General features: G+C 34.4%; 3 protein-coding genes across 6 annotated transcripts; 2 read left to right on the top strand and 1 right to left on the bottom strand.

Annotated features, from left to right (window-relative positions):
* Positions 1–749: 749 nt before the first annotated feature.
* LOC117918710 (asparagine synthetase [glutamine-hydrolyzing] 2) lies at positions 750–11,575 on the bottom strand. 4 transcript variants are annotated; one of them, XR_004651927.1, is made up of 15 exons: positions 11,315–11,575; positions 10,266–10,404; positions 9,758–9,853; positions 9,369–9,510; positions 7,915–8,010; positions 7,233–7,327; positions 4,976–5,137; positions 3,954–4,034; positions 3,643–3,864; positions 3,371–3,505; positions 2,633–2,713; positions 2,381–2,467; positions 2,100–2,207; positions 1,377–1,685; positions 750–849 (listed from the first exon to the last, which is right to left on the bottom strand). XR_004651927.1 is itself a non-coding variant. In XM_034835552.1 (14 exons), the coding sequence occupies exons 1-14, from the start codon at positions 11,392–11,394 to the stop codon at positions 1,452–1,454; spliced, it is 1,758 nt and encodes a 585-aa protein (XP_034691443.1). In that variant the 5' UTR covers positions 11,395–11,574; the 3' UTR covers positions 889–1,451. The 4 variants fall into 4 exon arrangements, 1 of the variants encoding a protein (XP_034691443.1); XR_004651926.1 differs by lacking the exon at positions 750–849 and adding an exon at positions 889–1,259; XR_004651925.1 differs by lacking the exon at positions 750–849 and adding an exon at positions 889–1,193 and having other exon boundaries at positions 11,315–11,574.
* Positions 11,576–14,512: 2,937 nt separating this feature from the next.
* Positions 14,513–20,889, top strand: LOC117917428 (UDP-N-acetylglucosamine transporter ROCK1). The gene is made up of 7 exons (XM_034833706.1): positions 14,513–15,006; positions 16,507–16,555; positions 16,680–16,906; positions 18,262–18,460; positions 18,554–18,697; positions 19,826–19,900; positions 20,474–20,889. Exons 1-7 carry the CDS (start codon positions 14,879–14,881, stop codon positions 20,633–20,635), a joined length of 984 nt encoding a protein of 327 aa, XP_034689597.1. The 5' UTR covers positions 14,513–14,878; the 3' UTR covers positions 20,636–20,889.
* A 706-nt stretch (positions 20,890–21,595) lies between these two features.
* Positions 21,596–22,483, top strand: LOC117917542. The gene is made up of 2 exons (XM_034833855.1): positions 21,596–21,783; positions 21,876–22,483. Exons 1-2 carry the CDS (start codon positions 21,661–21,663, stop codon positions 22,269–22,271), a joined length of 519 nt encoding a protein of 172 aa, XP_034689746.1. The 5' UTR covers positions 21,596–21,660; the 3' UTR covers positions 22,272–22,483.
* The last annotated feature ends 364 nt before the right edge of the window (positions 22,484–22,847 follow it).

Here is a 22,847-nt window from a genome sequence, read left to right as displayed (position 1 = left end):
ATACTAAAAATTATGAAAGGTGTTTCAAGCACATGTGAAAAGAACCATAAAATAGGAACTCAAATTTGTAAAATTAAAATGTAATACATATGTATAGAATTAATTGGGAAAAATGTATTTCACACGAACATGTAAAAACAATCATAAAATAAAACCTGAGTTTGTAGAATACAAAATTTGGGAAAAGTGTGTTTCATGTGAAAAAAACCATACAATCAAACCTAAGTTTGTAAAATTCAAATTTAATACATATGTCTAAAATATAATCAGGAAAATTGCGTTTCATACACATGTGAAAAAAACGTAAAATAGAATCCAAGTTTATAAGTTTCAAATTTTATACATTTGTGACATGTCCAAAAATAATTGGGGAAAGTGTGTTTCATACGCACATCAATGAAAAAAAATAATAATCATAAAATACAACCCAAGTTTGTAAAATTCAAATTTAATACTTATATGATATGTTTAAAAATAATTAAGTTATGTTTGATTCTTAGAAACTTACAAGAAAAGAAGGAAAAAAGTATTAAGAAAAATCATTTTTATTTATTTGATTGTACCATGAAAAGTATAAAAAATCAAATATAAATTAATTAATAAGAAACCTTTACAATCTCAAATTATTTAATTTTTATATAAAAAAATTAAAATAAATAAAATAAATTTAAAATAACACATAAAAATAATTTATTATATTTAAATTTATTTATTTCTATTTTTCCCCCCGCATCTTCAGGAATCAAATAGAGCGGAAGTGTATGCATGTATCCCTTCTTTAAGAACATCATTCATGTGCTTATGGTAAGGGTGGATTTGTTGAGGTTCATCCCATCTTTATTCTGTCCCCTGCACAATACCAGATTTCTCAGTTCAGGGATTGTACTCTGGGACTGCTCCTCTCTTCTTTATATTTCACAAAAAAGAGAACAATATTACGACGAATGTACAAGCCTAGTTTCAGGGATTCCCAACTGCACAGGAAATGAATCCCTAAATTGTTTTACGGCAAAAACAGAACACGCATGGCTTGAGAGAGGGGAAAAAACACTTCATACTTACTACTAACCGAATAAAATCCAAAGACAATACCATCATCCGTAATTAAATATCTAATAAACAACACTTCAACATTTAACTTGGACACATAAATCTGGACTCCCGTTGTATCGGCCAAGCATTTGTCGCATGATCTGTCAGCGAATAAGCACAAGCATGTCACTCAACTCACTAAATCTTCTTGTATAAAACGCTCTTCCCTAGTAAAATGAATTGCATGGCTACATTATTATTATTATTTTTTACCTAGAATTCAAACAAAGCTTGCTAATTCAGACAAAGGTTAAACCTGGAGATTACTTTAAAGAGTAGAGTACCTTTATCATCACTCATCAGCAATAAACCCTAAGTTTGAGATCATTTGACAAATGAGGATTCTATGGAATTCTCGATCAAATGGCTGTCGTGGTCTTCTCTTGTATCCCTTCTTGTGGTTTCTGAGTGGTACCGTTTATCAGATTGGCATTCTTCGCGTCCACTGCTTCCTCATAAGCACATTCATGAACACCAAGAGCAGCCCGGCCAGATGGGTCAGGATTTTTCGACCATGCCGCATCCCATTCCACTGCTTTTGCAGTACTGCATGCTACACTTGGACCTCCTGGAACAGTTGACCTTGCAGCATTCTGCACAAAAAGATAGATTAATCGAAATATCCTTGGATTGTGAACAAAAAGAAAGAAGAGAGCCAAAATCCACAGCTAGCAGTAATCTTGCAAACAAATACATATGCTACAGGTTTTCTCCACCTGTCATAAAATTTAAATTTGTTCTCTCTCACGACCTATTTCAAATCAAGCAAAGGGCAGGGGAAGACCTTTTTATCAAAGCTAAATGGCAAATAAAAGAGCAAAAAATCAGGAAAGTAGTGAAAGTTAAATAAGTCCCTTCTTTATAGATTTCCTTTTTCCTAAATTGAATCAAACAAGAAACCTCTATTGTCCTCACCCAATCTCTTACACCTCAGCTAAGCCTCAAGGGTCTAAGTTCAATCACCTAATAAAGAAAAAAAGAAAGAAATAGAGAAAGTAATGTTCCACCTTGGGAAAGAACTTCTCAAAGATAGCCCTGTAGTAGTACCCCTCTTTTGTGGTTGGAGTGTTTTCAGGATAAACAAAGTTAGCATTCAACAACATAGCATCTGTAACCTGGCCAATCACAAACAAAAATGTGAAATATTAATCATAATCAGCAGAGAAAAGTGGGACCTTGCGTTTCTTGGACTATAGCCTTAACAAAAAGCCAGAAACAATTTGGCAAGGATTGAATCACAAAAGAATTTAATCAATATAACTGTGTCCATATCTCAAAGATGCCATACATGTTCGTTTGCATGATCCTTCAAACCATCAATCCACCTGTATCCAACTCCATCACTGAATTGTTCCTTTTGCCTGTATAATATGTGCTGAAAAAAAAAATGAAGACACTTTCAACTACTGTTCATGAAAATATAAAATGTCAAAGGTACTCTTTAATACATGAAGCCTGATGAGAACACTTTCAGAAAAAAAACAAGTAAAACATGCAAAATGAAAAATTGGACTTGATGCAAAAGAAGAAGGCAACATACTTTTGGCAGATATGGCTTCTGATCATCATCAAATGCATTGCGCAAGACCCACTTCTCAATCCTTCCAAGATCAGGCCTGACCTGTAATTGTTGATCAGACAAGTAAGATGGATATTCATATAAAGAATGAGGCTTGGTATACTGCCTGATTCACTAGCACTACAAAACTAACAAAACAACGACATAAACCATTTCCAGTGGTCATAAACCAGAAAGGGGAATTCAATTGTATAATTTTCTGAAGAACTGACCAGCTACTATCATCAATGGACAATAAAAGCTAGTCCTAATGACATTGTAAAATGCTTCTACATGGACATAACATGATGAAGAACAACCTGCTAAAGCACTTCCTATACAAAATTATGCACCAGGTGCCAACACCAAAAGGAGCACCAAATACTTGGGATGTCCATACTCATGAGAAAATATGACAAATTTGAAAAGATGGGATGCTCAAGATGTATATCCAGATGTCATAAGACTAAAATAAAAAACAGGGATAGGATAAAATGCACAAAAGAAAATTAAACTGCATCTCCATATTTTTGGCAGATTACTGATCTATTTTTCTTATGTAAGGGCAGTGATAGATTTCCTTTTTAATATCCATGTTATGGGTAGCCACCACTGTATCAATTACAATAAATGGGCTATTATAATCATATGATAAAGTTGAGCTTCTTGGAAGTTGAAATGGGAGAGAAGTAAACTTAAGTTCAGAAGTCTTATACTTGCCATTTTCCACTCTGGATCAATGTTCATCGCAATGTTGATGAATTCTTTATCTAAAAAGGGCACACGAGCCTCAACACCCCATGCTGAAGTTGATTTATTCGCCCTCAGGCAGTCATAAAGATGAAGAGCTTTAATCTGAAAAATTATTAAGGCAGACATCAGAACTGAAAGAAATTCATTGTAGCAGTTGAACAAAATTCAACAATGTCATCGTGTACAATATAATTAGGTCTGGCTCCAATTCAGGAAAAAGAAAAACACAGTCTGCATACCTTTCGACATGTTTCCTGGTGAAGCTCTTCCTTGTTAGGTGCCTTGTGGAAGTACAGGTAGCCTCCAAAAATTTCATCCGACCCCTCCCCAGAAAGAACCATTTTCACTCCCAAGGATTTGATCTTTCGAGACATAAGGAACATAGGAGTGCTGGCTCTAATAGTGGTCACATCATATGTTTCAATATGGTAGATGACTTCCTCAAGTGCATCTAAGCCTTCCTGATATAGCAAAGAAAAGCAATTCCTTAAATCTTTCAACAAAAACGATGCATGCACTAGATGCATTGACCTAAAAGGTAAGAAAATACCTGAACAGTGAAGTGAAACTCATGGTGACGAGTTCCAAGATAATTTGCAACCTCCCTGGCAGCTTTCAAATCTGGGGAGCCCTGCACAGTAGAAGTAAAAGAAAAAGATTAGCTGAAATTTCATGCAAGGGAATTCCAAAAGATAAATCTAACAGACAACTCGTATCTTTGGATAAAAGATCACATTAGATGCAGCATAACCAGGACGTTAATATTCAAGTAAATTCTTCCATGTCTGGCATGCAACATAAACAAGTGCAAAACACCATTTTGGGCATTAACAACCATGTGCAATACATTTTGGTGTAAGGTGAACATGCCAGACACCTTGTAACCCTGTTGGACAACCATACCCATGCTATTGTCCTTGTCATATGGCGTAGAAACATTACAACACAAGAAGCACTTGTCCTTGATATCTCTTCTTTCTTCAAGCTATATTACACTTCATTTCTTTGAAGCAACTATGCCAGACACTCCATGTACATGTTGGATACCAACACCTGCATGGCTATGCCTCTCTTTGTTCCATAGGTTAAGAACATTGAAGCTACCCCATGACTCAAATAGAAATATAAATGGGCTCCTCAGAAACCAGCTCCATGAAAACGTATGTAACTTCTTGAGAAATATCCAATGAACTATATAAGGTGCAGAAAAAATAAATCAATTATAAGTAACTATATTAAGCCATGCCTCAGGATCAAATAAAATCAGAGAATTACTAGTTACAGAATGCCAAAAAACTAGCATGCATGGGTGGTATGTATATCATACCAGATACTGTCAGATATAAGCATAGCAAGCTACCACAGTCATTATGATATTTATTTTCAAAAATATATCCCATGACATGCTGTATATGTTACAGAAAGAAGAACCAGAACAAAAGAATATATAAATTTCATAAAAACTATATTTATGCAGTGAAGATTGACATATACTTGTTGAAACTCCCAGAGGAAAATAGGAAATCACAAGTACAAGATATGGCTACTTCACATGAGAGACAGTTTTATGACCTTGAGACCAATGCAGAAGGTGTGCAACTGTGAACCCCATTGGCAAGCAGCCTCTGATTGAAGCATATAACGAGAAGCCACAGAAGCAACAAGTGATGAGTCCAGCCCTCCAGACAAAAGTACACCAAATGGTACATCAGTCATAAGCCTCTTAATTACAGCCTGCATTATGATGAAAACAGTGTTAAAAGCCAGTTATAGAAATTGAATGAAATAAGATAGTCAAGATAGAACACCAGAAGTTTCCACTAATACCCACTTTATGCTAAAATAAAATAAAAGTTAAAGGTTCTAAACTTGAAGAGATTCCAATTAGTAACTTCATAGCAGTAGTTTTGTAAGAAAACATATGCTCTCATCAAGAATAGTTAAATAACAGAGGTAAAGATAATAGCTGAAAATGAAGTATTAAGCATCATCTCCCAGTCCAGAACTTCCAGTAGAAAAATTAATACTCAGAAGAAATGTGGTGAGAAAATAATGTAAATATTCCTTAAGAGGATTTTCTGGGTTCTTAGAAACATGTCATAGTGTTTTACTTCAAAAATGAGAATGAAGAATGATAGAACCTCCATTATTCAAAAAAAATTCTTCTTTCTTCAAAATCTTATTGAGACATTATCTATGATTTGTGGATTCAAATGCAGCCATCATGGTTTGACCATACAAAGGGGAAATCATGACAATTCACAAAAATCTAGGCACTGCAACAGAACTATATGTGTTTCTTAATTTCATACATGGAAATATATATTTATGTGTGGTTAAGAATGCATATGAAAGCTTAAAAATAAGTAAAACAATAAAGAAAATAATAGCAGTGAACTGGAACTTGAATACAGAATCAAAAGCTTAAGAGCTGCGGCAACTTGCAAATTGGACAATTCAGTTTTAAGTATTAATCAATGGGACTGCAACGGGTTATTCGTAAAGCTGAAGAGGCTTGAGGCAAAGAGACCCATTTTTCCCTCTTTACACATTTTGGTGGTGAAGGCATTGAATCCAATTGTGGACTGGGCAATAGATGGAAGCTTCATTAATGACTTCACGGTGGGATGGAGGGGAGAAGGCAGGTTATGATCTCACCTATTTTGTTCACTAGCAATTCTCTTTTTTTTTGATAGGTTCACTAGCAATTCTCTTCTTTTTTGTGAGGCTGGAAAGGATTAATTGTTATATTTGAGATGACCAATTCTATGGTTCAAAGCTGTTTCAGGCTTAAAAATAAATTTGGAAAAGAGTGAGCATATTTCAGTTTGGTGTGTCAAGGAGGTAGCACAGTTGGCCTTAGGATGTGGAGTGGGTTAACTTCCTTCTACATATTAAGGTTTGCCTTTGGAAACCTCTTTCAAGAGTTCTGCTGTTTGGTATGCAGTGAATGAGAAATTAAAAAAAGTTTGGCTTCTTGGAAGATTAACCTTCAAAAGGTGGTAGGCTCACTTTGGTGAAAAGCATATTTTCTGATCTCCCAATTCACATCATATCTTCCTTCACCATTCTAAAGAAAATGTAGCTCTGGAGAGAATTCGAGTAGAGTTTTTCAGGGAAACAACAATGGGTTGAAGTCCCTACCTTCCCCACATTCTTTCAAAGTGAAAGATTTGTAAATAAAGGCCAAGTAATATGGATACATCATCTTTGATAAATGAGAGACCTCTCCTTCCTTTTAAGATATCCCTCCTAATGCCAGGACAGTATCACCTCTTCACTGCTATTATGTACAAGGCTTCTCAGCTTTCTAATGTATAGAATTAGCATCCTGGTTGTCAATAATAAAGGCTACCAAAAAATGGTGGCATAAAGGAGGGATCAAACCACAAATCCAACTCATTCTCCAATAATAGTTTTCAAATAGCTCTGCAAAATCCTCCTTAATAGTTTCCTAACAAACGAGATTCCCCACATACCTGTTTTAGTTCATGGTTTATCCCCCTTGAGGAATGTTAGACCTTCATAGACCTACTCTTCCTCTATTGTCCTCTCTCCAGAACTCCTAAAATCAGCACCCCACATGCCCATCAAGTAACAACCTTACAAGCCCTTTTTCCTTTTTTTAAAAGCCAGTTATCTCCATTCCATGTTAATCCATCGATGATCCAAATAATAGAAATCTTTAGTCACAAAAAGTATAGACTACAAAGCAAGTCTTTAAATCTTAATATCTCACACCAGAAAAAGCAAAAGGAGGTTACTACTTCAAAAACTAATCAAATAAAACGATAGTGGTTAAGCATGAAAAGAAGAGACTAGAACTTGCCTTTTCAAAGGCCTCACGTAAAACAAGTGGATCATATGGAGTTGAAGGTATGTGCTCTGAGTACCATGGTGGGTTATACCACCTTCTGAGCTCTCCTGCAGACATGTTAATTAAAAAAGTGTTAATATAAGTGTATATGCACAACGTCAGAAAAACTTAAAAAGTGGTTAACAGAAAAGTGCAATTTTGAAATTTTATTCTATTCCTTTTTAGGAAAAAGTTAAAAGAAACCACATTTTGAGGCAATTTTTTGACCATTAAACTAAAAAAATAATTTGATATAAGATATCCTCAACCCCTCATCTTGCCAAATTTTAGACAAACTCTTAAGTTCCTCTTGGGAAATTAAAACCCAGCTCCCTTCTTTCACCCTTGTAAACATGTTTCTACATATCATTAAACTTTTATCAACATTTTGATGTAATTAAATTATATAATAAATTTTGCTATCAATATTATGGATCAGGATATTCTAAAAAGGATACACTTCTACTTATAAAGAATAAATCATTTTCCTTGGGATAAAAGGTTGCCTCTTGCAAAATCCCTCAAACAAATACAAAAATCAGATTGAAAAACACCACACCAGAATATACAACTGATTTAAAGATTTAAGAAAAAGAATAACATAAAAATTAAACAATATAAAACTCCAATATCTAATATCTTAAAATATGCATACCACGTTTGCTTGAATAGTAATGCCCGGGAAGGAAAGACATGAATCGCTCACAATCATCACTTAGAGCTTTCATTTCTGAAGCAAACCAGATTGATCCTACAAGACAATCACACATCTTTAATAAGTAAGCATGCATCCCTTATAAGAGGAAAAACAGAATACAGTATAAATGTTTCACCCAAATGTTTGCCACATCCAAGACAAGAAGAAACAGAGGTGTCAAGTAAGCCAGCCACGTTTTAGTGGACCAAAAATCAATGCCAGTTTTATAGTAGCTGAATTTTTTAAAACAATTAAAGTCAAGATTTTTCTTGAAATGCAAACAAAAATTTGAACTCATGATTTTACTAAACCCTGGAATATAAATTCATTAAGTTTCTACACTAGTCCTAGTTTTACAAAGTTGCATCCTCTTCAGCTCTTTAGACCAATCTTATAGCAGTAATATAAAACCAATATCTAGCAAGAATCATCCTACATCTGCCAATGAAGATCGGCAACCATTTTCAGAATTTATAACTCCATAAAAGTACCATAAAACTGTAAAAGTAAAGCCTTAATAAAAATATATGTATGGATGACAAATGAAACTGAAAAAAAAAAAAGGAAACAAATTTTCTTCCCAACCTCTCAATTTCATCAACCAAGATTATGTCCTAGAATCTAAGATGCCAAGGTGCCTCACCAGTAAATAGTTAGTATTGACTACTCTTTGTCACTCAAGCTTTAAAAACCTGCTAAGAATCTTTCCTACATAACATCATAATAGAATTGGTATGCAACTCAATTCAGTTATTACAAATATATCAACTCCATACATACATACATACATACATACATATATATATATATACATACATATATATATATATATATATATATATTACCAAGATCTTGCACAATTAGAATCAAATGATGAGTTTCATCCAATTTGTATAGTTACATGTACCAACATCTCACATAGAAAAGATATAACAACACCCAAGGGCAGATAGCTCTTTCAGCCATATAGCATCAGAAGATAATGGATTGAACTATGCCACAGCAAAAGAACAAGTGAAGAGGCAATTTGAACTGATAATAGATCAACAGCCAGGTTATGAAACATCAAGTTTACCCATACGATAGCTTCAAAATGCATTGAAAGCCTTGTGCAGGTGCATAAGGTGAAAATAATTCTGACTAATGATAACCACAATTTGAATAAATCCACAAGCCCACTATTAGATGTGCACATTAATCCTTTTTTCATTCCTTCCAATGAAAAACTGCTTTTCAAATAATTTTGTTAGAAATAGCTGCTTCAAGACGATCTTAATGCAGTGTTGCCCACAAAAGCTTAAAGATACAACTAAATATGCAACAACATCCAAAAAAAACCATCTCTATGACACTTCCCCAGAGTACAGAGCAAAGCAATGTTGAAGTACACATACAAAGTTAAAGTTGCATACCATCAAGACCCCAGCCAATGTAAAGTGGTGTGATACCAATAGCATCCCGAGCTGCAATGAAACTTTTATCACGGGTGTCAAGAAGGACAAAGGAGAACATTCCATCCAACATTTCCACAAAATCTTCTCCATATTCTTCATACTGTCAAAGACGGGTAGCTAGGTTATGAAATAAATAAATAAATAAATAAACAAACAAACAAACAAATGAAAGAACCTCCCTACTACTTTGTGTTTTCACAATAGTGGAATCTTATCCACACAAAATGATTTGTCCCACCCATAAGTACTCATATCCACAATGTTATGATTCGATAACACTACCTAAATAAGAAATCAAAAGGACAAATAGATTGGCAAGAATAAGTTCTCAAGTACTTGGTACTCACAAGATGGGCAATCACTTCACAATCACTTCCAGTTCGAAACTGATGCGACGTCAACTTTTCTCGCAATTGTTTATGGTTGTATATCTCCCCGTTAACCTAAAAGCAAAAGCTCCACTCATCAGATATGAGGAGTAGATTTAGAAAGTGAAAAAAGAAAGTTCAAAGTGCAAATAACAAGAAAATAATAAATCAGTCTCCCATGCATTTCTGTGCAAGATCCATAAAACAAATATTGCTTGCATCTTATTCAGGTTGTTCAACCCATTATTACCATCATTTGCCAACAATCCATCATATGTCATGTTTAAGAGGAAACCTCCAACACAATCCTTTTATCAATAACTATATACTAAAATTCACAAGCTACTGGATTTCCACAAACAAGAATGTCAAAGTAAAAAATGTGACTTATTCCTATTTTTCCAGAGTATACCCTGTAAGAGCCAAGATAACCTACAAAAAAGAGAACTACAAAGGAAAAAAAATAAAATCTTAAAAAAAAAAATACCGTGACAACAACTGTCTTGTCTTCATTGTAAAGAGGCTGATCTCCAGAAGTAGGGTCTACAATAGCTAATCTTTGATGAGCAAGATAACAATCCTGGTGACAATGCAAGCCACTCCAATCAGGACCTCTATGGCGCAACCTGTCCATTCAAATCAAAGGAAATAAAAACAATGCAGTTAGGAGTTTAGTCTATCAGGTAAAAAGCAAGAGTTGGTCAGACAAGAAGATGAGCTCATTTATTCTTCCTTTTCTGCTTGTGCGTATACCTTGTGGCTGAATGAATATCTTCCCCTTTTTCCTTTTCTTTCCAATGTTTATCATCAATGCAATTGGGTTGCCCACCAACATAAAATTTTACAACTGTTTACTTATCTGAGCATCTTCATCTCAGCAAGCAAACATTTTAGAGCTATTTTTCTTCCCTTTGTAGACCCAAAATCATTGCAAAATTTTCTCTTAAAAGTGAGAAAAGTATTTTATCGATGCCAAGCAAAACATTAGCCCTGTTTGGTTCTGTCCAAAAACAGTTAATAAAAATCGTGATTTTTAAACAGTATTGTTGAGAAAGGTGCCATTTTCTGGCATTTCATTTTCCTGAGCAGATGAAAGAAAATAAATACCAAAATTTTATTTTCCTAAGAATATGGGCAATTTACCAAAATAAAAAAAAATTTAAATTAAAAACAAGACAAGAATGCAGAAGACGGTGAGTCCTCCACAAACGTTTTACAATTCCCAGAATATAAATTTTTTCCGATTGGATTTTCATTTTCAAAGTTATTATAAAGCAAAACAGCCATAGTCGCTGCATTATGCGATTCGTCTTCAGTCAGAACATTTCTCTCACAAATCAACCAATCTTTTTAACTTCTTCAGAAAAGAAACACTTGGATAATGAGAATAGAGACAGAATCGAAAAGCACAGCAAGGAAAATGCATTCACTATTAAAACTCCAAACAAATTCAAACAAATTATCATCAACCATTCAATTCAACATTCAGGAAAAAAAATTGTAACTTCAAACTAAGAAAAAATAACAACAGTAGACCTTCGAGACAATTCAATGATTCGCGAGCGCTTGGCCTGAGAGTTGTCAATGCAACCGAGAACGGCGAGTATACCACACATCGTGACGGCGGCTGCTGATTCCCCTCGGCGACTCCTCTATCTCTGACCGCTGAAGAGAGTCGTGGCAGAGGTGAAAACTGAAAGGAATGCTACTGAATGTCGTGGATCTTATAGAGATTTGATCGAGGCCGTCGAATTTTCAAAAGATTCCATTTAAACTATTTATAAAGTTAGAATCTTTCCAAAACCCTAATTATATTTTAAAAATGGTAAAGAGAATCCATGTTTAAAGGTAATTAGTCAGGGTTTGTGACACGGTCGGATTCGAGTCGGTAGAACCGCACTTGGATCTGAGATATTCGGTGTGCAATTGTCTTTTCATTAGCTTTAGTCGTAGTCAAATCACTCAAATTATTATTTTACATAATTTTGATTAGAAGTTAAAACATTTCTTTTTAAGGGTACTTAAAGAAAAAAAATTGAGAAGTAAACAAATACTCCTCCTTGTCTGTGCCCAGACTCACGGGACTGTACGGTCACGTGACAGTATTAGGGCTACCTACATGGATAAGCTTACGTGCACGTGCACCGATGCCTCTTCCTCGTTAAATAAATATATATAACCATAATGTTGGCTCCCACTCTTAGTTAATCACACTTAATTTTCTTAATCATAAAAGTAAATATGAAAAGCAAATAAAATAAATAGTCTCTGTTATTTCTCATTCGTTATAGTTTTTTATTCTTTTGCTCATCAAAATTTCAAGTTAAAATAAAGATTTATTTGTCAATTGTTTTCTATTTTTTGTTTTGAAAAAAAAAAAAATCATACCATTTTTAGATAATATTTTTTAGTTGTTTTTACTAATGATTATTTTATTTGGACATCAAATATAAAAAAAAATCACTTTTTTAATTTTTTTTTTCTTTTAGATAATATTTTTTTAGTTGTTTTCATTTATTTTATTTTTTTATTATCATTTTATTTGGACAATCAAATATAAGAAAATCATTTTTCATAATTTTTAAAAATAAAATTTTGTTTGAAAAATCAATTATAAAAAATAACTTTCTGAACTTATTTCTCAAAATATTCTTTATTTTTTCAATTATTGCTCACAACATCCTACAAAATATAAATAAAAACTCCCCATGATTTTTTTTTCTAAAAAAAACATGTTTTCAAAAGTTCTTAGGTAACCTATTTCTATGAATAAAAATAAAATAAAAATGTCAAACATGTTTGGAACAATAATCCTTGCGATTGGATCCTATCCCAAATCAACCTCAAGCAATCATAACTATTATATTTGTGTTATAATAAAGCTCTTAAAAAGCATGTAATAAAGTATATAATTTTATTTATATTTATAATTTTTGTATTCTTCTACCATCTTATTCATACATTATGACTAATTAGAACAATTATATCAACATCATTTGGATTGCACATAACTCATGTGCATTAAACATTGTATGAAAGATCTAAGTCATGGTTTATTATGAGTTGATGAGTTGTTCACAATTGGTTCATAAACTTGAATGATCTATCTAAGGTTGTAGTGTAATACTTTATGATTAGAAGTATAATTTGTTTTGATCATTAAAATGAGTTTCTCGGAGTAAATACACTATTATGTATGATTATACATTAGACAAGACTTATGGTAAGTCAAACATTGATTATTAGGCAAGCATGACTTTATTAAGGTATTATATTGCATGAGTTCTAAAGTGGTCATATATTCCTCATGAAGGTCATTATTGATTAAAACATATGGCAACAAGTATTTTCAAAATAGACACCATGATATTTCATAAGTTTGAAATAATTTGTACTCTTATGTGATCCTAAGGAATTGTGATTATGAAATCAATGGTTGTACTAATTTCCTCAATGGAATTAACACGTCTTTGGTGAGTTAGAGTCTATTGGTTTATCACATAAGAGAATTTAAAATTTAAGAATGGTAGAGATAATATTTATGGGGAGCTTGTATGCAATTGTTAATAGGTTATGGTCCCAAATTTTGTATCTCAATTTAAAATCTTAGGATACTAAAATGTAGTTAGCTCTCTATAATAGGATGTTGAGTTAATTTCAAAATTGGATTTTAAGGAAGTCAATATTTTCCTTAGGTCTCAACAGTCCTATGAGTGTGTATAAGGACATTTTAGTAAATATATGATATTAGACAATATCTTGTAAATGGTATTTTTGAACTGAACTAATTAATTAATTAATTAATTGAAGTTCAATTAAGCTAATTAATTAAATAGGATTTAGTTCAATTAAGTTACTCAAGCCAAGATAGACCTAAGTCATGTAAGCTAATATGGAAGTTTATATAAACCTTATTAAGGGTTTAGGGTTAAGATACACTATTCACTTCATCTCGATGAAGAAAAGGTTTACATAAGATGGCTTCTAGAGGAGCATCAAGATATCTTTGCTTAGGTCGGACTTGGTAAGGAGTGACCCTTAAATTGTGATAGAAGCTCTTGAGGTTGGCACCTGAGAGACACCAAATAGTGAATGAAGAAATACTTAAGCTCCTAAATGCCGGATCATATGCGAGGTGATCTACCCATTAACCATTGTAGTTCTTTAAGAAGAACAGAGAACGAAAGGTGAGAAGGGACCACATTGATCTGACCAAGGCTTGCCCAAAAAATAGCTACCCCTACCCAATATAGGTCAAATAGTGGATGCCACCACTAAGCATAAACTGTTGATGTTCATAGACAATTACTAGGATACAACTAAATCTGCATATACTTAAAATAATGAAGAAAATATTGCTTTTAGCACACATAGATAGACTTATTGCTACACTGTATGCTCTTTGACCTCAAGAATGCAAGAGCCCTTCCAATCATAAATAGGAGCCACGATGCAAGTTTACGACGTCAAAAGTAAGAGGAGCACCACTTATTTTTTCCCATATCCAATCAATTGTCAAAATGGAATAAGAGATGTTGTTAGTCAAAAGTAAAAGGAGCGCCACTTATTTTTACCCAAATCCAATCAATTGCCAAAATGGAAAAAGAGATGTTGTTTCATCTCTAGGTTTAATTCTATATTCTATGTCATATCCATCCAACGGCCAACCAAAACATGACATTTTAAATTTGAAGGAAGTTTTTAGTTTAAGCTGAAGCAGAGGAGCGATCTAGCCATGCCGTTGAAAAATCTCGAGGTGCGAACCACGGATTCAGATCTGGCGTCATTCGGTAATGTCCATCTTATTCGCTTGCTTTTTCTCCGCTTTCGGCAGCTCACTGCAGCACAGCCAGTCTCCAAAAACGCCGTCATCATTGTTAACCCCTTTCCGTCTAATACAACTTTAATAAACGACGCCGTTTCTAGCTTCCCTCGCAACCAAAAAAAGAAAGAAAAGGAAAAATCCCTCAAAATCCGTACAATATATTGGCTGCTACAGAAAACGTGTCTTTCCCTGTAATCTACGCCAAATCAGACAGCGAAGAAAGAGGAGGAAGGGGAAGAAGAAGGAGGGACCGGGTCTCTCTCTAGTCGCCATTAATGGCGACAAAGAAGCGTGGAGTGCCCACTGCGATTCCAGAGAAAGCAAGCCCAAGGGTGTGGCTGTATCTTGTACTTCTTACCCTTCAGTACGGAGCTCAGCCTTTGATCTCCAAACGTTTCATCAGGTAAATTTATATTTCAGGCGTTGCTTAATAGTGATTTACTTTAATAGTTCCTTTTTGTGCTTTGCCGAGACAATTTTGCGGAGATCACGAGTAATTATTTCAGAGGAAGAAACTCTTGATTTGAAACTCGCAATTTCATGGAATTTCAGTTCTGGACTTGGAAAAGGAAAATCCTTCTCTTCACTGTTCTTCATTAATTTATGTATTTGCACATGGTGGAAAGAAGCCTTTGCCTTCTCATTTTTCATTGTGATTCCGTGGTGTGGTTGTCTTGTATATGTACTTGAACTAAAATCAAGACCTCATAATTTGGAAATGAAATAAAATCTGGTAAAAAGAAGACAGTGTTGGTTCTGAAATAATTCTCTGACTGTAGAATTTACAGTCAATTCCAAATTCATTAGTGTCTGTACAGAGCAATCTAACTGTTGATTTAGGATTAGGCCCTCCGATTATAAGAGCATGATACTGACTTCCTAAATCACGCAAGCAATGCTGCAGCAGATTTTATAATTTAGAATTAGTTTTTTTCTGATGAAGTGGTCATGGATCTTTCATTACGAGTTTTCTGGGTTTTCTCAACCATTTGGACATGAAATCGTAGACGTGCATTGTTTCATCATATTTTCCATAATGAGTTGGTCAAAGGATGTCAAAGAAATATGTTACAATGAGTTGATGCATGCCTGTTGAATGACAGAGAATATCGAGCTTTAATCAATGCATGTGATTATAGTGATGTGACACTTCATGGTACTCTATTGGATTGTAGAGTTCATTTTCAGGATTTCTCAAATACCTCCTTAAATAAAGGGATAACTCATCATAATATCCAGGAGGACAGTCTCTTCCTGGGTTTCTTCAAATAAGATTATCTAAGGTGAAATCTTGAATTTCTATTGATGTTTGTTTTCCGATTTGACCTGAGTTCTAGAGAGTAACCATATCTGGAACTCCTCTTGAGAAGGCACATTCATTTCTTCTTGTTTCAACTTAAGTCGTAGACTTTTACCTATCAAAAAAGAAAAAACTTAAGTCATAGACTTGTGTCTTACTTGTGGTTCTTTGAAGCTTGCCATGTTGGATACCTTGCATCCATTTTGGCCAACAGTAATCGATTTCTATATTTCTCATATACTCCACTTGCTGCTACCCTAGAAAACATCTTTCATAGCCAACTCTAAACTTGTGCTATTTTATAACCCAATTTATGCATGTTGTCAGCATCCAAGTAAATTAGCATAATCTGTAAATAATTCAAGTTTTTGTTGTCTTATACACTACAGTTCAGAAGTTGCTGCCTCACATACATAGGTTATTAATTACTGAGTTGCTCCTCATCCTCTTTTCTCTTTGTTTTTTGTTAACACCATTCCCCATTCTTGCCTTGGCTCCTTGCACTTCAATTAAGACAATTCAAGTATTATATGGAAAAAGTTGTTTATATATGGCTTTGTAAAATCTAGTGATTTGCTCATTGTGTCTTGATGCTTTCTACAGGCGAGAGGTTATTGTTACTTCATCCGTCTTAGCATGCGAGGTAGCAAAGGTAACTTTACTAGATAATCTTCTCTCAATTTCTGAATTCTAATTTCATATTTATTGAAGTAGTTGTACTATTGTAATTTTTTTGTTTCTTGGTAAGAACACTTATGCTCCTTTATGCTTTATAGGTTATCTGTGCCCTATTTCTCATTGCAAGAGAAGGTGGTTTGAAGAAACTATATAATGAATGGACTTTAGTTGGCTCATTGACGGCATCAGGACTTCCAGCAGCAATTTATGCATTGCAAAATAGTTTGCTGCAGATTTCTTACAAAAATCTTGATTCACTCACATTCTCAATGCTGAACCAAACAAAACTTTTCTTCACAGCATTGTTTACATATATAATATTGAGGTATGTTCTCATATGTTGTGGTGTTGTAGTGAGCTAGTATGTTGTTTTCAACTTTCTTCTTGCATGCAGGAAATAGTCTTTCCCTTAACCGTCTAATTGTACTTCTATCAAGTGTTAACCTCTAGGGTATCCCAAGAAATAAACAAATTCACTAATTTTGTGATATTATATGCTCAAGATCCCGAGCCCCTAATATTTAAAAAACCCAGAAATTAAATTGATGGTTATTTCTATTTATCTATATCATAATAATTGGTGATGGTTATTGCTATTTATCTATATCATAATAATTGGTGATCCTATGCCTTACTTTGTATTGCAAATGCAATTGCCATAGAGTTAGTTACTCGGGGTACCACTTTGAAGTGTTAAAAGAATCAGGGGAGGGTGTGGGGCTGATCCATTTATTTTTCAGTGCCTATATGCACCCTTCTAATGGAAAAGCATAATGTTTTATTTGATGGTTGAACGATTATTGAAATTTAATTCTCTTTCATGCATCCTATTGATTGAGAGCATTTGTTAATGGTCTTTGAGAGCTCTTGCACCAGTTAAGATGGTCTTGGTTCAATACAGAATTGTTTGTTGAACTTCATATTGACATTTGTTTGTTGAACTTTATGTTGATTATTTTCCTCTTCTATTGGCAAAGTGAGGGAGACAAAAAACATTTAAAAGAAGTATCCTCTGATTTTAAGATAGCTTAGAAGCCTGATCTCTAACTAGGATGTTCAATTTCCATTGAGTGCTAGCTTTATCATTACACACGGCATTGACAAAATCTCTCATGTAGCCAATTCAGGTAGGGGTATCTTGGACTTGATATTCAATAAGTTACTTCAGTTAAATTTTAATGTTAATCCCGTGGGAAAAGACAACATGATAGGTGCTGGCCCAACAATTGAGGAGGGAAAAAAATAATTGCTTGTGTGAATAAAATGTTCTTTCCTGCCAGTGTGGGAAAAAAATTCCAGCAAGGCTCTTTTTCTGTCCCTTAACCAATTGCCATTCCCTTTGCTTAAGGATTTAATGTTATCTACATTCCTTTCCTTAAGATACTGTCAAGATTTACCTCCTATTCTTTGATGCTTCATAATTGAAATGCATGTTTTTAGTACGATATGCTGCATTTTTTTCCCCTGAAGTAAAATTTTCAGAAGGTGTTTTATTTTGTAATGATCTTGGACCACATCATTCTTTTTATGGAAAAAACATGCTAGATTGTGTTTATTACCAAAGAAAAATTAAAAGGATTTCTTTGCATCTTTTACCCAAAAATTCATAATAATTCATTTGTCTCTAATGCATTTGAAGATGGCTCAGCTATGTGACAACCACTTCTTCTTGATGTTCAGGCAGAAGCAATCAACTCAACAAATCGGGGCCCTTTTCTTGTTGATAATCGCAGCTGTTCTTCTAAGCATTGGTGAAGGCTCTAGCAAAGGTTCTAGCGGTAGTAACCCCGACCAAATTTTATTTCATGGAATTGTTCCTGTCTTGGTTGCTTCTGTTCTCTCAGGTCTTGCGTCTGCTCTGTGTCAATGGGCTTCTCAGGTTATCAAATATTTCAGTTCTCTGGTTTGAATACCAATGGTATTGCAGTTGTGCCAGTTTTCCTCCTTACATGGCTTTGTCTTTTTATTACAGGTGAAGAAACACACATCATACATGATGACTATAGAAATGTCTGTTGTGGGAAGCCTGTGCTTATTGGCCAGCACCTATAAGTCCCCAGATGGAGAAGCTATCAGACAGCATGGATTCTTTTATGGTTGGACTCCACTAACTTTGGTAATCTTCTTTCTTGATATTTGAAAGCTTATTCTGAGCATGATTAAAAGGTTGCCAATTGCTTTGACCATTATGAAGATATTAGATGACTTATCAGTTAAAGCAACACCTACACCAGGAGTAAAAACCACCATGACCATCAGTTAGGTTCAAAATGCTTAACCAGAACAAAGGCGGAAAAATTGTAGTTGAGATGCAGTCATTTTATCTTCCCCTTCCATTCTAGCTTTTCAGATTGAAAGCAGAAAATTTAGGCAGTCAAGGTCATCCAACCTGTTTAACTGTGAGCTGTAGGATCTCCACTGGATATAGTTTATACTAGTAGAAAATTTTTTAGGCAGTCAAGCTCATCTGATTTGTTTAACTGTGAGCTGTGGGATCTCCATTGGATATAGTTTATACTAGTACTGCAGCGCTATTCTTTGGTTCTGCATGCACATGCACTTGTTTCCTTCTATTTCTTCACTTCTTTGAGCGCATGACTTTCCTTTCTGCCAAGCCTGCTGAGTTGATCTTTACTCAATTGATGTTTGTAAGTACTTCTAGGATTTTTGCTAAATATCATCTTCTTCCTTCTCTCCTGTTCCATTTGGCTCCATCTCGAATGGTAACAGCTTTATATTTTTCTGCTGGGCCATTACAATTGCCTTTATTTTTCTTAAATTCAAGTTTTTAGATTTTTTTTTGATAAATAAAAGAATGTATTAAAAGCATCAAAAGAACTAGTGTACAAGAGTACACTCAAGTTTTTAGATTTTTATTTTTTAATACAATTATTGGAGACTGGAAATTGCATTGTTCATGATGCTTATGGTTTTTGAAACTTTCAGCTGGATTAGTGGATAGTTATTTGATTTGAAAAGAATCCATTCTTTTAAAAAAGAAAATGTGTTGTGAATTTAATACTTATATCTAGCGAAAAAAATTGACAGCGTGTTGGCTATCCATGAGATGTGCATGAGGCTTGTATTAGTAAGCTATCCTTGTCAAAACATTTGATGGTTTTCCTTGTTATATTGCACATTCTTTTTTATGTGTGTGTATGCACATGCGCATGGCAACTTGATCTGCTATTAGATATTAGTTCAGTTCCTTCAATTGAAACAAGTTATGTTTCATTTATTCCAGATTCCAGTTATATTTAATGCTGTTGGTGGAATTCTTGTTGGCCTGGTTACATCCTATGCTGGAGGCGTTCGAAAGGCAAGTCTGACTTCATAAAATTGTGCACTATTTCTTAGAATGGAACATGTGAGGATAGGAAGAATGGTGATCAGATAGGTTCAGACCCACCTTTGTTTTTCGTTGGTTGATTGCTTGAAAGTTTATAAGCACAATTTCAATTCCTCTGGCTTCTCTTGGTGAATGAAGTTGTGACTCCTGAAAAGCTTATGGTGGCTTTGAATCCATCTGATCACCCCTGCAACGAGAATCCATGCAATCTGGATCCTCATCAATGGCCTAGATACAGGATATTGGAACTGATCATTAATACATAATTTTCCCGGAGTTCATACACAAATGGAATTCGTCTTTCATATGATACAAAATGAATATAACATGGCTGCCCTAACAGAATACTTTTCAAATTAATCTTCTTTTCTGGCTCTAGTTTTGTCTAACCTCGATTACTAAATTAAATGGTCCGTGTTGGAGACTTCATTCTAAGGAAATTCTCCTATTGAATAAGCATAAAGTAACTTCAAAATGGTTGGTAAGGAGAGTTATTATTCATTGTAAATCATTTTAGGCTCACAATGTTTCTCATATTTGCAGGGGTTTGTCATTGTTTCTGCACTTCTGGTGACAGCTTTGCTGCAATTTATATTTGACGGGAAGCCACCTTCGTTTTATTGCCTTCTGGCTCTCCCCCTTGTGATCACTAGCATTTCAATATATCAGAAATACCCTTACCGGGTCAAAAAGAAAGAATCCTAAATGTAATCATCACCAGATTAGGGTAGATCCCAGATCTTCCCCCAAATTGATATGGTTTTCAATTGGTTTAACATGTATGCCTTCTTGCAGAAAGGAAAAGGGAAAAGGGTGGGGGGGAGGTACCAAGTTTTTTTATGTGTACTCATACCCACTAATTCAGGAATTTGAAACAATTTTACCCTTTTTGTCAGCATATTCACCAGCATTTGATTTGGTTTAGGAGCCCCTGTATGAACTCCACCATATAAGATGAACTTATACTGGCCCTTCTTTTGTAAAGAAATTCTCAATCTATATATAAAATATTATATTATATTATATATATTACTTTAAAATAAGTAGGTAAGTATTTTATTTATTTATTAGACTATATATTATTATAAGTGGATATATTTGTATATCACGAATTAATTTATTTTAGTTGATTAATTATAAGTATATTATTTTATTTTAAAATAAAATTATAGTAAAAAAAAGAGAAAAAAATACAATATTATGATACCATATTTAATGTGTCTATATATATAACTTAAAACCAAACAATATTTATAAATTTCAATTTTTAAAATATGCTTTTCAATTTTCTTAATCAAAATTATTTTAAAAATAGGACATAAAAATTATTTTTTGAAAATAAAAACTAAAAAATATTTTCCAAATCGAACTCAACCTAATTAATTGTTATGGAACACGTTGGGAAGTTTTCTCGAGGTATAAAAGGAAATAAAGAGACCTTCTCTTTGGTCTCACCAGCGTCCATTATTATTATTTTTTGAAAATAAATTGAAATAATAATAAAATCATTTTCGTTACCAAATAATTCCCATATCAGTCAATGACTGGGCTTTGTAGGTTGATCCAATCATACAAATGATCCTCAGCCCACTGGGCCAACTCGGATCAGTTCAACTAGCTCAGAGCTCCAGCCCAACACAAGCACAATCTCCACTCTCCACTCTCCGGAACGATTTACATTTGTGAGTTGCGACTTGAGAGATTCACAGAAACAGAACGAGGGATCAAAGATGGGCAGCCGTCTGGGAAGAAGAGTGATCAATTTCACGAATCTCCCCATCAAGCTTCTCATGCCCTCTTCCTTCACCAACATCAAAGAAATTGCCCTCAAAACCGTTCCTTCAGCCTCCAAGGTACTTCGTTTTTTCTCCATCTCTTTCTTCATTTCTATATCTCTATTTAATTGTCAAACTCACTGTATTTCTGTTTTTCTATCTCTGTTAAGATCGAAATCAAGAGGGTTTTGGAATCACTATACGGCTTCGAAGTCGAGAAAGTTCGGACCCTAAACATGGAAGGCAAGAAGAAGAAGAGGGGAGGCCTATTAATAGCAAAACCCGATTACAAGAAAGCCTACATAACTCTCAAGAATCCCTTATCGATTTCGCCTGACCTTTACCCAATTCGCTTAATCGAAGAGGAGAAGAAGAATACGAATAAGCAGTCGAAGTCCAGCATTGTCGAAGAAGGGGAGGCGAAGTCGCATTGGCTTGATGGAAAAGATGGTGACAGGTTTAGGCCCGAGAAAAGCTCCGCCGAGAGGGGCCGCGGTGGTCGTGGCGGTGCGGCGGCGGCGGCGGCGGCTAAGTTTCCCTGGAGTGGCATGAGGGCTTCTAGGTAGACTTGTTTGAATTTTGTGAATTTTTGGTTTTATTGATATTTAGATTTTTTGTTCTTGAGACTTGGCGTTTTCGAAAGATTTTGAATGGGCTCGATATTATTGGCTGAGTCTGGTCTGAAACCCCTTTAAGCATGGCGATTATTTGGATATCTGTGTTGTTGTTTCATAGTATCTTCGAGTTATTTCTACCAGTCTTTGAGCACTTTCATCTACCTGCTTCTGTGCTTCCCTCTGAATTCATTCACACTCTTATCTCATGAGTATTTTAACAATGGCTCTCAAGTTGGTTTTCAAGAGTGCACAAAAGAATTATATTTGTTTCATTTATAACTAATGAAAGCCAAGATGCTGCATACAGCGAAAGGTGAGCATGTGAGTGTTGTTCTGCCAGTCACACACCCTGTTTTTGGTTTTTTTTTTGGGGACATGTTTTAGTCCATGTGTTGGGGGAATTATACAACTTACTATATAATGTTTGTTGACATCTTGCATGAATCATAGCTCAAGACTACCAGCCCTACTTATGGTTAAGATTGTATTCTATGAGAGACTGTCTTTGAATGTAATATTGATATG

The sequence above is a fragment of the Vitis riparia genome, chromosome 7 (assembly GCF_004353265.1).
Source record: "Vitis riparia cultivar Riparia Gloire de Montpellier isolate 1030 chromosome 7, EGFV_Vit.rip_1.0, whole genome shotgun sequence".
Classification (NCBI taxonomy): domain Eukaryota; kingdom Viridiplantae; phylum Streptophyta; class Magnoliopsida; order Vitales; family Vitaceae; genus Vitis; species Vitis riparia.
Note: the sequence above shows the minus strand (reverse complement) of the source record. Positions and strands in the feature narration are given on the sequence as shown.